Source organism: Thunnus thynnus, chromosome 20, assembly GCF_963924715.1.
Source record: "Thunnus thynnus chromosome 20, fThuThy2.1, whole genome shotgun sequence".
NCBI lineage: Eukaryota > Metazoa > Chordata > Actinopteri > Scombriformes > Scombridae > Thunnus > Thunnus thynnus.
In genome coordinates, this window is record NC_089536.1 from 22,474,921 (window position 1) to 22,488,770 (window position 13,850).

Consider the following 13,850-nt stretch of genomic DNA (forward strand, 5'->3'; position numbering starts at 1 on the left):
AACTGAGAGGCTGCATAAAGGGCCAGTATAAGATAAATAAGGTTTTCTTCTACGAACTTGCTCGTCATTCAATGTTAAATGTCATTTAGGCAGTCAAACAGGCAATTTAGCATGCCGGTAACACCAGGTCTTAAAGGGAGGTACAACTGCGTGTCATCGGCATAACAGTGATGGCACACTCCATGCTTTTTCATAATGTGGCTTAGGGGTAACATGTATAATGAAAATAAAATACAGCTAAGCACTGATCCTTGTGGAACACCATACAAGAGGGGGGGAAGGGGAAAACGATGATCCACTAAAAGAAACTGAAAAGGATCTCTTTTCTAGGGAGGAGATGGACCATTTGAGTTAGGTGTGCAGTGGATCACAGTTGATCCGTGATCCATACGGATCACCCCCCATGGTTTGGTATACGTGAACCGCAAATTAATTGCAAAATTTAACCAACATAGTGTGAAATACAGTTTTAACGCTGTTGTTACACGTAAAGTAATAATTCCCTAACTCTCGAGAGTTGAGTTGAGAGACATGATAGATACATGCTGTGTTTTACTCAATGATTGGTTGATTATACAAAAAAAACAAACGTGTGTGTTCACATGAAGGGGGTATGTTGATTCCCAATGATTTAAGTGCAGTGGCAGTCATGGCTAGCGAAGGAGCGGAAGAACTTGAGAAGCCTCCCATTACGGTGTGCCGACATTGTGCCACGAGAAAGCCATATGAGAATGGCAATACATCGAGCATGGCCATGCAATTGAAGCGACATCACCCTGGTGTGTGATGGGAGCCAAGAGCAATGATGCTCAGCAACAACTTCTCACTGTGGCATTTAAGCAGCCCTTTGCTGCAGAATCAGACCGGGCTAAAGCTATTACCAAATCTACTGGGGTGTTTATTGCTGCAGACATGATGCCATACTCCGTTGTGGAAAACGAAGGGTTTAAAAGTATGGTGAAAGTGCTTGAGCCACGCTACGAAATCCCCTCGCGCACCCACCTCACTATGAAGATCACGCCAGACCTTTATGACTAGGAAAAAAATCAAAATTGTCTGCGAATTATCGAAGGCATCCTCTGTTGCCCTCACCACAGATGGGTGGACTTCCAGGGCAACTGAAAGCTACGTGACTGTGACTGCTCACTACATCACAGCGGAGTGGGAGATGAGAAGTCCAGTGCTGCAAACATGCCCCCTCTATGAGAGTCACACAGCCACAAATCTGGCGCAGGTACTGATAGGAGCAGTAGCAGAGTGGAAGTTAGAGAGGCCCAACAGCAATATCCCAGTCACCACAGATAATGCCAAGTACCAAGTAAATGCAGTGATAGACGCTGGACTGGGGCCACAGATAGGGTGCTTTGCACATGTGATCAATTTAGCGTCCCAAAGGGGAATCTCAGTGAAACAGATGGACCGCCTCCTTGGGAGGATCAGGAAGGTGGTTTCCTACTTCCACCGAAGCACAACAGCCGCTAATGAGCTTAAGACCAAGCAAGAAATGCTACAGCTACCAACTCATAAGCTCATACACAATGTCACAACAAGATGGAACTCAACTCAAGCGCTATCTTGAGCAGCAGGCAGATATATACTCTGCAATGACAGACAAGACCCTGAAAAAAATAGACATCGTCACCTTGTCTGATAATGATGTGAAATTGGCAGAGGAGGTCCTCCAGGTGTTCAAATCCCTCAAAATGGTTACAACCCTATTGAGCACAGAAACTACACCATCTATATCCATGATCCTTCCTTTGAAAACAAGAACTCTACAATCCATGGCCCCAAGTGAGGAAGACAACACCATCACTAGAGATGTCAAGGCTGCCATTAGAGAGGACCTGAACCCCAGATACACTGACCCCCCTATTCTACAGCACTACCTTCATAGATCTACTACACTGGATCCAAGGTTCAAGTCCCTGTCTCACCTAGACCCTGCCCTATGCCAGAGGACATACTGTGATCTAACAACTGAGATTGTGGGCACTGAAGAGGTAAAAAAAAAATCTGTGAATTACTTAAATAAAAAATATATTGCAGTCTAGTCTTAGTCCATGTAACTGCTATAAGAATTATAAATTTCTGATTTTGAATAATAATGGCTTTTATTTAATGTTATTGCCAAAATTACAGTTCTATGAAATATGAAAATAAATAATTAGTTAGTTTAATAGATCAAGTCATTTTTTCTGCGGGGTCAAGCCACAGAGCCGACAGGAGCAGACTCAGAGGCATCTCCTCCACAAAAGAAGTCGGCCATGCAGGAGCTTTTTGGGGAGACCTTTGCAAGCAAGGACACAGGAAAGACGTTTGCCAACATCATCGAAGAGGAGGTGGCATTCCAGTGGATGGTGATCCACTGGAATGGTGGAAAAGCAATGAGTGTGAATACCCTCACATTGCCATGATGGTAAGACACTACCTCGCTGTGTCTGGCACTTCAAGTCCTAGCGAGAGGGTGTTCTCCACGGCAGGGGACATTGTGACTGCAAAGAGGTCTACCCTCTCCCCAGACAATGTAGACATCCTTATGTTTTTGAAAAAGAATTTGAAGTTATAAGGTCAGGTCTGCTTTGCTTTCTTTCTTTTTTTTTTTTTTTTTTTTTTAAACTTTTTTTGATGATGTGGACACAGGCTAATTTTTATTCACTACCATGTTTAAAGGCAGAAGGTATCATGCCTCAGATTGCACTTTTAGTTAACAATTGAGTATTGAATATTTTATTTTATTTATTATTTATTATATATTTTATTTTTATTTCAACACTGGACATCTTGAATGTTGTTTTTATTTAAGACTCAACAAGTTCCTTGCTTTAATTGTTTAGTTAATAATTGTTAATAAATGGAAAGCATTTGTCTCCTTTTTTTTTTTTTGTTGATCCAAAACATGATCTGATCCATGACTAAAAATCGTGATACGATCTGAACCGTAAGTTTTGTGAGTCGTTGCACCCCTTGTTTGGGTGCAGTGCCTTAGATGCCCACCCAGTGCTCTAGGGTGCTCTAGAGGAATGTGGTGGTCCACTGTGTCAAAGGCGGCGCTGAGATCTAACAATAATAATATTGCACAGTCCTTGCACTTCTCTTAAAAGTGGAAAGTTGTATCTATATCTGTATGTTGTATCTTGTATCTGTGCTGGAATGGAATTAGTAAAAGAAGGAGTGTTCACTGGTGAAGCTACCACTACCACGGAACATACATGAGCTTGGATAGTAGAGATCTTATTGAAAAAGAAATTAAGAAAACTATCACAGCTCAGTAAGGATATGTTAGTGATGTTGCTGTCATGGGGGTTGATTAGGGTGCTTAAAGTGTTGAAAAGAACTCTTGGCTGGTGGTTGTGATTTTGCTACCAGGTCAGCAAAATATTTTGCTCTAGCGGACTTAACAGCCTCATGGAAAACTGTTAGGGAATGTTTTAAAATCTCATATGATACTTGAAGCCATCTTTCTTCCTTTCTTTCTGTTCTTCTGCAGTCACATCTAAGGGCCCTGGTGGTATCATCAAACCAAGGTTGAGACTTGGCTTTAGGTTGCATATACTTAAGGGGGGCCGCTGAGTCAATGATGGTTTGACAGGAGGAATTAAAAACATTCACAAGCTTGTCTAGGGTCCGGTCTATTAATGGGTTTTCCAGAGTGGTTGCGGAAAGGGTTGTGATGAAAGCACTGGCAAAACGGGTTGCCGTTTGATTATTGATAGCCCTTAAGTAGCGGGGTGGAGGGTAATTATTGCAAGTAAGACGCGGGATGTGAGCATTAAAAACAATTGGCATATGATCAGAAATTCAAGTGGTGCATATTTGGCAATTACTGATATCAAAACCATATGATAAAACCAGATCAAGTGTGTGTCCATGCTCATGTGTCGGCCCAGAAACAGACTGGGTCACAGACTGTGAATATTAAAATCCCCCTGAATTAAAATCCTATCCCATTTGGGCACAGTCATACTAAGAAAATCTGAGAAGTCTTGTATAAAGTTACCACTTGCTCTAGGTGGACTGTATACCACAGCACAGAGCAGGGGCATATCGAGTCTGTTCTGTTCTGTTTTCGAGTTTGATCCTCCATCTCTGCCAGATAACCTCATGAATTAAAATAGCTACAGTCCTCAGGAGAAAGTTCAGTTAAAGCACTCAACTGACCAGCATTCACCCAGGTCTCACATAGAAATAAAAAATTCAAATCACGAGATTTAAAAAGATCATTAAGAATAAAAGTCCTGTTCAAGATCAATCTTGCATTCACCAGGGCCATCTTCAAAACAGATCCCGCCACCTGAGGGGCTCCAGCAGAGGCCAGAGACGGCAGGCAAAGGTGACAGGTGTCCGCTCCCTGACGATGTCTGCCTTCAGACACTCAATGTCTACAAGTTCTGTGATTTTTAATAACTAGGATGGGGCATTTTTGGTCCGCCTGGCCTTCCATTCTGCACATTCCTCAAATGGGACAGGTGAGAGAGCTGGGGTGGTTAATGCCAGGGGAAGACAGTAGGGGGCGCTGGCACAGAAGACCGTGCTTAGAGATGAGACACAAGAGGGAGAGGGGGGTGTGGGTGTTGGGGTGGGTGTGTGCTGTATAAACAGTCATGTATGTGGAGAGGACTGGACCACTTTGTTGAATGTTAGCAGACAGTGTTTGGCCACCTCACTTATTGGGATGAATCCTGTCTCCTTTGAGGGAGACAGGATTCCAGAACAAGTTAAAATTATCAATAAAATCCATGTTGTGAAATCTGCATGTGGACAGGAGCCAGGGGTGCAGGATGAGAATACAACTAAAATGATCAGCTCCACAACCAAGTGTGGGAATCCGGCCAGAGATAAATATAGACTTTCCACAGTCTATTAAAACTTTAAAAAGAGCTTAAAATAATTTTTGATGTGCTCAGACTCCCAGCGTGATGTGTCATTTATCCCAACATAGCGCACTATTCTTTTAATGTAATAGTGAGGGCAGTAGGTCCAAGAGTTTATCTAAAATGATGAGGACTGTGGCACCAGGGGAGCAGTGTGTTATGGCATTTATGAAACGGATATCCCTGGTTATAGAATCTCCAATGATTAATGTAGTGGGGGGGATAAGAGGACAAGGAGATGGTATGTGAGAGCTACCTGGACAGGATAGCCGACGTTCAGCTGCATCCATCTGCACTGAAGACAGCGGTTCAGTCTGGATGGTCTGCACAGACGGACAGGGGAGAGGAGGCTCAGCCTGGGGAAGACCTCCAGATCGTTTGATGATGGCCTCTTGCAGCATCCTATGGCAGTTGTTCCTTGTGGTAGAATGACAAGTTGCACGACTAGCGCTGGACATAGGTGGAGGAGACACTGCGGAGATGGGAGGAGTAACAGCATCACCAGGGTGAACCAGGTGAAAAAGATGCATAAGTTACCCCTGCATTGCATTTTTGCCCTTACTTTGATAGCAGACAGCAGAGAGGAGGCAGGACTCTTATTATGGATGTTAGGATTATATGTTCAGGCTCTTAAACACCAAAGCCACCAGGACGCCCCAAACCATGGCTGTATTAAGAGAATGGAAAACCGTGTTCTAAGATAGCACCCCAGTCATTCCATGAAAAGCTGCTCATTGGACTGATATGCCAAAAAAGTTCTTCAGGCTTCTGCGTTTTTGAGCCCACAGAGTTTGTACAGTGGAGTCTAGACTTTCTGCTGTCTCCCCACACACATTAATAGCACAAAGAATGTGCATCATAATCTCTATGACCTAATGTCTCAAATTGTTATAATACAAGATGTCATTTCATAGTGTTGCTCTTTCAGCCATTTCTTTTGTAATGATTGTGTATGGGGAAAAAAACATTCCTGGGGAAAGAATTAAATCCACTGGCTGTTACTACCAGTAACCACAGCTGTCACCAAATCAAACATAGCAAAAATATTAAGGTATAAAAGTACATTTTGCTGACAATACTTGAAATATAAAATAATTTTGAATGCAGGGGTTTTTCTTGTAATTGAATACTTTCATATTGTGATATTGTTGTTTATACCCAAGTAAGCTATCTGATCACATTTTTATTATTGCTCTCATTGTTCTTGTTATCCCTACTGTCATTTTTAGGATTGTGTTATACCGTAGCTGTTTATTTGATGTGCATTCATTTTGAACTCTTCCTTATTGGTATTCCTCCATTGTTCTATCATTTCTTCTCTCCTCTTCTCTGTCTGCTACATTGACAAACCATATCCTTTCATCCACAGAACAAATGAAAAGCAGACAGCAGTCACCGCAGCACTGCTGCTCATTGCTTCGGAACGAGGATGCATTATGCATGTTGTGCACTCTTACAACATCAAATGGCGCACAGAACCACACACACCTGTCATTACACACACTTGCTCGCATGCCATCATGAATGTGAGTGCACTTTGAAGATGCATTTATGCATTCAGTCAAATTGCTATTTACCATAGGCTTAAGGCTAATATGATAAAGTGTGTGATTTTCCAAGCAGCTGATTGATGCAGCTGCCCAATAACAACTGGCCTGGCATTTAGCATGCTAAAAAGGGATAAACACACTAACACATGCAGACACACAGACGCATATGCATCAGAGCCACCACTTATAGGGATAATAATCTCTCTTTCTGTTTCTCCAGTTCCTTTTCCTTCCTTCTCTATTTCCCTTTCTCCTTCCCTCTGTGGATGTGTGTGTGATGGCTAATGAGGTGTAGGTGGGTGTTGTCTTGTAACGTCTCTTATGACTGTGACAGGCGGTTGCACTGCATCATTTACTGTGTAAGCAGCAGATATCCAGTCCTGATCTGGCTGTAATAGCTGCTCATCAGTGCTCCCTTAATCATTTTACAGATAGCCTCTAATTTTATGAGGGTGACCTCTGAACACACACACACACACACACACACACGCCATGCAGAAGCAATGTGACCCCTTCTGTGATAAGATCCCAGAGACGACCCTCATGGACTACATTCCATGTAAACCCTCACACACGTACACACAACCCTGCACGCACACAGACACAGACACAGACACAGACACAAACACACACACACACTAAATTTTGCAGGGTATTACATAACAGCCAATAATTTATGTTCAATCATTTGTAAAGAATGCAGAGAAAAAGCCTGCTTGCTTTCCGACTGACATGTTTACATCTAGTTACACCTGCTGGACTCTGATAGGAATTGTTTGACATTTAATTCATTCATAAAAGCAAATGCATGATGTCAGAAAGATTTGTGTCTCTCTTGTGCATCAAGTGTCTATTCCAGCAACCATTTATCACATCAGTCCTGCTACCATTATGCATTCGCTGTAGTTTCATGAATACTACATCAGGACAGCCAACCACTTGGTTGAAAACAGTAACAGTTTATCGGCCCTTTTGAGTGGCTGAACATATTGACTAGCTACAAAGAAAGGATCTATTGTTATAAATGGAGTTGGTGAGGTTAAAAGGTTACAGCTGTAAATACAGAAGCATAAAAGGCTTGTCTGAGTGTCCATTTCTGCATAAAATCAGTCTGCCCAGGGGCTGGCTCTGATTAGATAAGTGGCAAATGACAGGCAGAACAGGAGGATAAAGCTGTATTCACATCAGGCAGAACTGACCGTAATTGTGAGCTGCCCACCGGGAAAGACTGTTCATATTAGCCTCCTACTAGTAATAATGAATTAGAGCATGTGTGGATTTGATTTTTCTCCGACTTGCCATCAGATTGGGTGTTGATTTTTCTTTTTTGTTTTTTTGTCAAATAGGTGTCAAAGCACACAGCTGACCTATCACCAGTTCAAGATGATAGAAACTAAAACCATCAGTTATTTTATTACCAACAGAGTAAATTTTACAAACAAATACTGACATTTATCTGCTGCAGTTTCTTTGTGGTTGGCTTTAGAATTACAACAATTTGGCCCATTAGCTGATGGTTTAATCTATAAAGATGATTAACATTTTTACACTCATGCATGTTTGATTTGTATTTTAGTAAAATGTTTCACCTAAAATGGCAATGTAAGTGAGCAAAAAATGGCTGGACTGCCCGTAATTAAAAGCTGCCCTCTGGGAAATGTTGATAAAATAATAAGTATATGTATTAGATTGGATTGGATTTTTCTCTCATTTGGCGTCTGTTTTGTGGTGATTTTTCAAAAAACATCAGCAGTTCAAGATAGTAAAAACTAAAACCAGCTCTTTCCACATCAATACAGTCAACATACCTACAAATACTTAAGATTCATCTACTACAGAATAACAATCAACAGGCTATTATTGAAAATAGCCTATGTTACAAAAAGGACACCAACTTAGAGCCCCTTATATGAAGGATTTGAAAATTTCAGACCTTGGTGCCTCCCTAGTGGTAGTATCAAAAAAGACACCATGAAAGACAGCAATGCACAATGAGCACTGCCCTCTATCGAGAATTAAGGGAAATTACAAATCACTTTGCATATAAACCAGTAAGCTTCTTACTGTCTTCAGTCCAGTGGTCAGGTCAGTATGTTGCCTCAAGCCTATCCAAGAACTGTTTATACTGTTAGTACTGTAGTTCAGCAGCCACTTTTGCAACAGTTATCACATGAGGATAGTTGCAGCTTTTGCAGTCTTTCAGTACGCTTCTAACCAGGCAGTAACATACTGTTTGCCGATATGGCCAGCTGAGTTGACAATGACGCTTTCATTCACCAGTGAGGGGAGCTCCACTGCTAAAGACTCCTGAGTCAGTCAATGACAATGTTAATTCAGTCTAGTTAATTTAGTTTAAACATTCTGTGTGAGATTAGCTTGTACTAATTCAGGGTGAATGTGAAGCAGATTTTCACCTTGTTATTCATGCAAATTTGACTACTGAGTTTTTTTTTCTTTTTTTTTTCTTTTTTTTTGTAGTCTTTGTTTATTCCCCCCAAACAGACAAGAAGCGGACTGTAGAGACATTAGCTGTTGCTGGCTAGCAGCGTATGCACCGACAAAGTGTTGTGTGTCTGTGCTGTGTTTAAGTGGAAGCTTAGCCTTCAGGGAACTCCAGTTCTTTTTGTTATTTTCTTCCAGACACCATACATTTTCTCTTTTTTATGAAGTGGTGTCCTAAAGCTTCAGGATACATGTAATTTTTTTTTTAAGTTAAAACACGCATTTTCCCCTCAATTTGCACAACACCAGCACAAAGTCATGTGTATGTTCCCTTGTGTCTTTGCATTCTCTTCCGCAATGCTTCCGCAATGCTTTCACTAAAATTTGCCAGGCAAATTCATGTCTTCCCATTGACTTTGTATAGTGATCATCTAAGCTAAAATTCACTGCGTTCTGTCTGAAAGTGAGAAATTCATTTTTTACACACTGATGCATGTTTCAATATATTTTACCTTCATTTTAATTATCACTTCAAGTGGAAACAGACATCCCCCCCCCTAACGTTTTCAAGTGGTATTATTGCTTGTGCTGCTGTTGCAAAGACGACCAGATGGCTTTCCATTTTTGTCAGAGCTTAGCTCCCTGAAGAAATGGTCAAAACCACTCCTGAAACAAGAGAGAGGAAAGAAGCATATTCACTGAAGAGGTAAATTGAAATTGTCACAATTCTATATTGAATTTGGGAACAGGCAAAAGCTATTGCAGTGATGTGCATTGCATAGTAATAACAGTTTGAGTGACGTTATTGCTTCGCACTAACTGCCTGGGTTGGCGTCATGGTGGAGGGGTGAGTAACATTTGAACATATGGAGAAAAAGTGTGAGTTTGTTCATTCTATAATGGAGACATGAAAGCAGAAAGACATTTTTTAGTATGTGTTGAGAAAAGAGAACTGGGTTGGTTTATGTTTTTACAAAATAAAAGACAGTGCACAGTGCGTGATAACATATTTTCTGTCCGTTGATTTTCATATGAACAAGTAGATCAGCCTGACAGCCAGCCTGACTGGATACTGATCCAGTATTTTGTGGCTGTAGGGCTGCTAGGTTAGCTAACTTAGCTACGGTAGCTAACGGGAAGAAAGCCCTCTAGAAATAAAAAGACAAGTTTATTCAGGTAGTTTACTCAATGCAACTAAAATGTAGTGTACACAGGTATAAGTAGTGTGTTATCAGATTTGCCTGTCCATTATTGCAATCCATTAATTCATCATATAGCTTAAAGTGCTATCCTCTTCCTCTTTTTGGTTGTGCAATTGTTGACGCACGTCTTTTGTGTCCTAAACTGAGCCCTCATTTTCCCGGTGGCAGACAGAATTGCATAATGAAAGCGAGGCTTACAGGAAACCAATCTAAACGTAGATCGTGTCATTATTCTATAGTCATTATACTGTGCAGTCAACATTTACTTCATAATGAAGCAAAAAAGGTTTTCAATTTCCATTTTAAAATGGCAATGAGGAACAGCAAAAGCAAGAAAGGCTTGTCTTCAGCATACAACTTTACGAGTGCATTGTCCCTCTGTAGCCTGTACAAACAGTGACAGAAGGCCAAACACATTGTTTAGTTTGGATCGGCCCCCCTGCAGCAGATATGTTTGATGACTGTGCTTAGGAGAATTGCCGCAGTGGTAGGTGACATTGACCCTGGCACTATCCATTTAAAATAATGGATACTGGATATCCCATGCTAGAACAAATGGGGAGTGTTGGCTGTCTTTTAGAGGTATTGTTTTATACTGCATGTTCCCATGTTGCATATCAGTTTATGGCACACGCCCCCATTGCATGGAAATAGATGGCACAGGGGTTAGAGAGAGAGTGCGGAACACATTTCCTGCATACCTCTCTCTTGCCCGTACTCTCCGTCTTCTCCCTCCCACTTTGGGCTTCTGAGCGAGTGTGCCTCACTAGCAACATGCTCCTGTCTCTCTCCCTCTCCCCTCTCTTGCTCCCTCTCTACCTCTGGCACACACACAGTCTCTCTCTCTCTTACTCTCTCTCAGTCAAAGAGGGGATTCTCCGTAACTAGCCGTAGGTTAGTGTGATCCTCACTTCTCATCATCCTTTCACTGATGTTCTCTTTTTAAAAAATATTTTTTCCTCTGAATTAAATTTCTCTGCTGCCGATGTCACAGCTCACATGCAGTGCGTGGTGCAAGGTGCACAAAAGGTAGAGGGAATCCAAGAGAACTTTTAAGGCTGCTATCAGCGCACATTTCTTTTGAATCTAGACACCCTGGGCTGGTTTATCTACTGCTGAGAGACCAGTCAACAATGGGAAGATTTTTGTTGTAGTGGATGACTCATTTAGGTTATTTCCTCCCTGAAGACTGCTGGATATAGATTTTTTTTTTCTTTTGTTCCACCTGCATGTTTCACCTCTCAGACACTCTGTAGAATCTGTTTGGACTTTTATGGAGTGTGAAATTTTTGCAGTAAGTGCGAAGTTTGGAGGAGCAAAGTGAGACAAATCATGGCTGATGGAACTGCAGTTGAGTATTGAACCCTTCTGTCCAGGGAGGCAGCCCAGGTAAGACTATGAATAGTTTTATTCAGTAATTTGCATGCCCAGATTTGTAATGTTCCATAAAGATACATTTATAAGCATGTACTAATGGCTGATTATCGGAGCATACCAGACAGATCTATTAGTGAGGGCTGAAATGTAACATTAACCCTGTCTGACTTCATCTCTGCCCCTGGTGGTTTTGGAGCAGCGTAAGCCCTGTTGTCCAAAGACAAAATACTTTCTCAATGATTTCTGTCTGAGTCTTGATAGCTTGGTAATTGCCAGAACAAAGGGAGACCTCTGTGACTGAGTAAAAAGTTCATTGTGTTCCTTTTACAGTTGCCTCAACTATGATACATTTGGCTCTTTTTATTTTTTAATGAACACCATGGGTGTGTGCATCACAAAATCTTACATATTTTTGCCTGTATACTGTCAGACAGAGAGGATGAATTTCATCACCGGCCCTCTGGAATTCTGCTGACGTAAATCATACTCATATTGAAAATTACTCATTAACTGTCGCTCTCATTTCCATCAGAACTGAGTATCACATTAAGTCTTTGTCTGCGTAATATTTTATCAGCATTAAGCAATCAAAATACAATTTTCAGAATATTTCTTTTTCCTGTGCTTTACTGTCATTTTGTTAAATGTTTTCCAAACCAATCTCTGAATCAGACTGGGGCACTTCTGTTCACAGTCACTCGAGACAGCTGTTCCATTTGAAAACCTAGGGTCAGAAAAAAAGTCACTAACTGTTTCAAAACTTGTCCAGTATCTCATTTCATGAACAATTTGGAAAAAACTTGTGCAAACTTACAATAACAAAGTTCATGGTGTTTTTTACTGCAAATAAAATTTTAATTTGATTGGCATGAGCTCATAGCTGTTTTCAGAGCTGCTTTCTAAGCCATGGGTAAAATGAGGGATTTCATTTTCCTCACTATAACTGTTGGTCACGGTCGGTCTCCAACTCTGCCAATATTCAAGCAGAAATACTTCAGCTGAAAGATGCAGAGTCTGCAAATGTCTGTGTAGCAGAGATGGAAGCTAAAAGAAGTTTTGCATTAAAAGCAAGCTCATTTAGACCTTCCCTAATCACTTCCTCTCTCACATACGGAGAATATGAATGAAATGAAACAGGCCAGAATAGTTTCTCTGACTATAATAGTTCCCATTACTTAACATTTACTGTCATTTAAATAATAGTTAAACAACCAGTTGAAATTAGAGGACAAGAGTTGAACAAAAAATGTCAATTTTTTTGTAAAGTTGCCACCCTCACCCCCTCCATTTCTCTTCCTCCCATCCAGAGATGACCACAGTGTCCATGGAGCCTGTAGGAGTCCTGGTGGAAAGGGGCGCCAATGCCACTGACCCCCCTCTGAACTCGCATGAGGACTTAGCTGCCACCTTCACCATTGGCACCATCCTGTCCATAATGTGCCTTGTGGGAGTCTCAGGGAACATCTACACCCTGGTGGTTATGTGCCACTCCATGAGGACTGCAGCCTCGATGTACATCTATATCATAAACTTAGCTTTGGCAGATCTGCTGTATCTGCTTTCAATCCCATTCGTTGTCTGCACACACTTTCTAAAGGGATGGTACTTTGGGGACGCAGGGTGTCGGCTTCTGTTCAGCATAGACTTCCTGACCATGCATGCCAGTATCTTCACACTGACAATCATGAGCACGGAGCGCTACTTTGCAGTGCTCAAGCCGCTTGACACAGTCAAGAGGTCTAAAAGTTACAGGAAGGCCATCGCTCTGCTGGTCTGGGCTGTTTCTCTCATCCTGACTCTACCAATGAGTGTGAGCATCCAGCTGATGAAGGTGGGAAACAAGCTTATGTGTCAGCCCACCTTGTCAGAAATCTCCTACAAGTTTTACATCTCCTTCCTGTTTTGCACTAGCATTGTTGCTCCAGGTCTGATCATTGGCTATCTCTACATCCAACTCGCCCGCACTTATTGGGTTTCACAGACGGAGACCTTCAAACAGACCAAGAAACTTCCCAATCAAAAGGTCAGTGCATCACAAGATAGTCTTTTATGGGATACAGTCTGTTCTGTTTCACACACACATGCATTCTGATGATGTTCTTTAGGCTTAACTACTCAACTTTAAAAATTAACACATTGAATATTTGCATGTATGTGTTCAAACATTTGACAACCCTATTTGAAGCCTAACCCAAGCCCTACTAATTAAATGACAGAATACATTATTTGGAATTGCTGATCTGATGCCCTTATTGAGAGGATGACATCATGTGTCAGTGCTTTTCAAAACCGTTTCAAATGACTGTTGCAAAAATAAATCTGGCACCTCTATGCTTAAGATTAGGTTAGGCATTGAAATTACTTGGTAAGGGCTGGGGAAAGATTGTGGTTTGGGTAAAAAGAAC

The 13,850-nt window shown here is 41.4% G+C and overlaps 1 protein-coding gene across 1 annotated transcript in view; it reads left to right on the plus strand.

Moving 5' to 3' along the window:
* Nucleotides 1-10,218: 10,218 nt before the first annotated feature.
* The window catches only part of LOC137171982 (urotensin-2 receptor), a 61,785-nt gene continuing 58,153 nt past the window's right edge, over nt 10,219-13,850 (plus strand). Inside the window, exons 1-2 of the mRNA XM_067576221.1 lie at nt 10,219-11,457; nt 12,753-13,468. Coding sequence (XP_067432322.1) covers nt 12,755-13,468 — 714 coding nt within the window. The 5' untranslated portion in view covers nt 10,219-11,457; nt 12,753-12,754. The remainder of the gene's footprint in view (nt 11,458-12,752; nt 13,469-13,850) is intronic.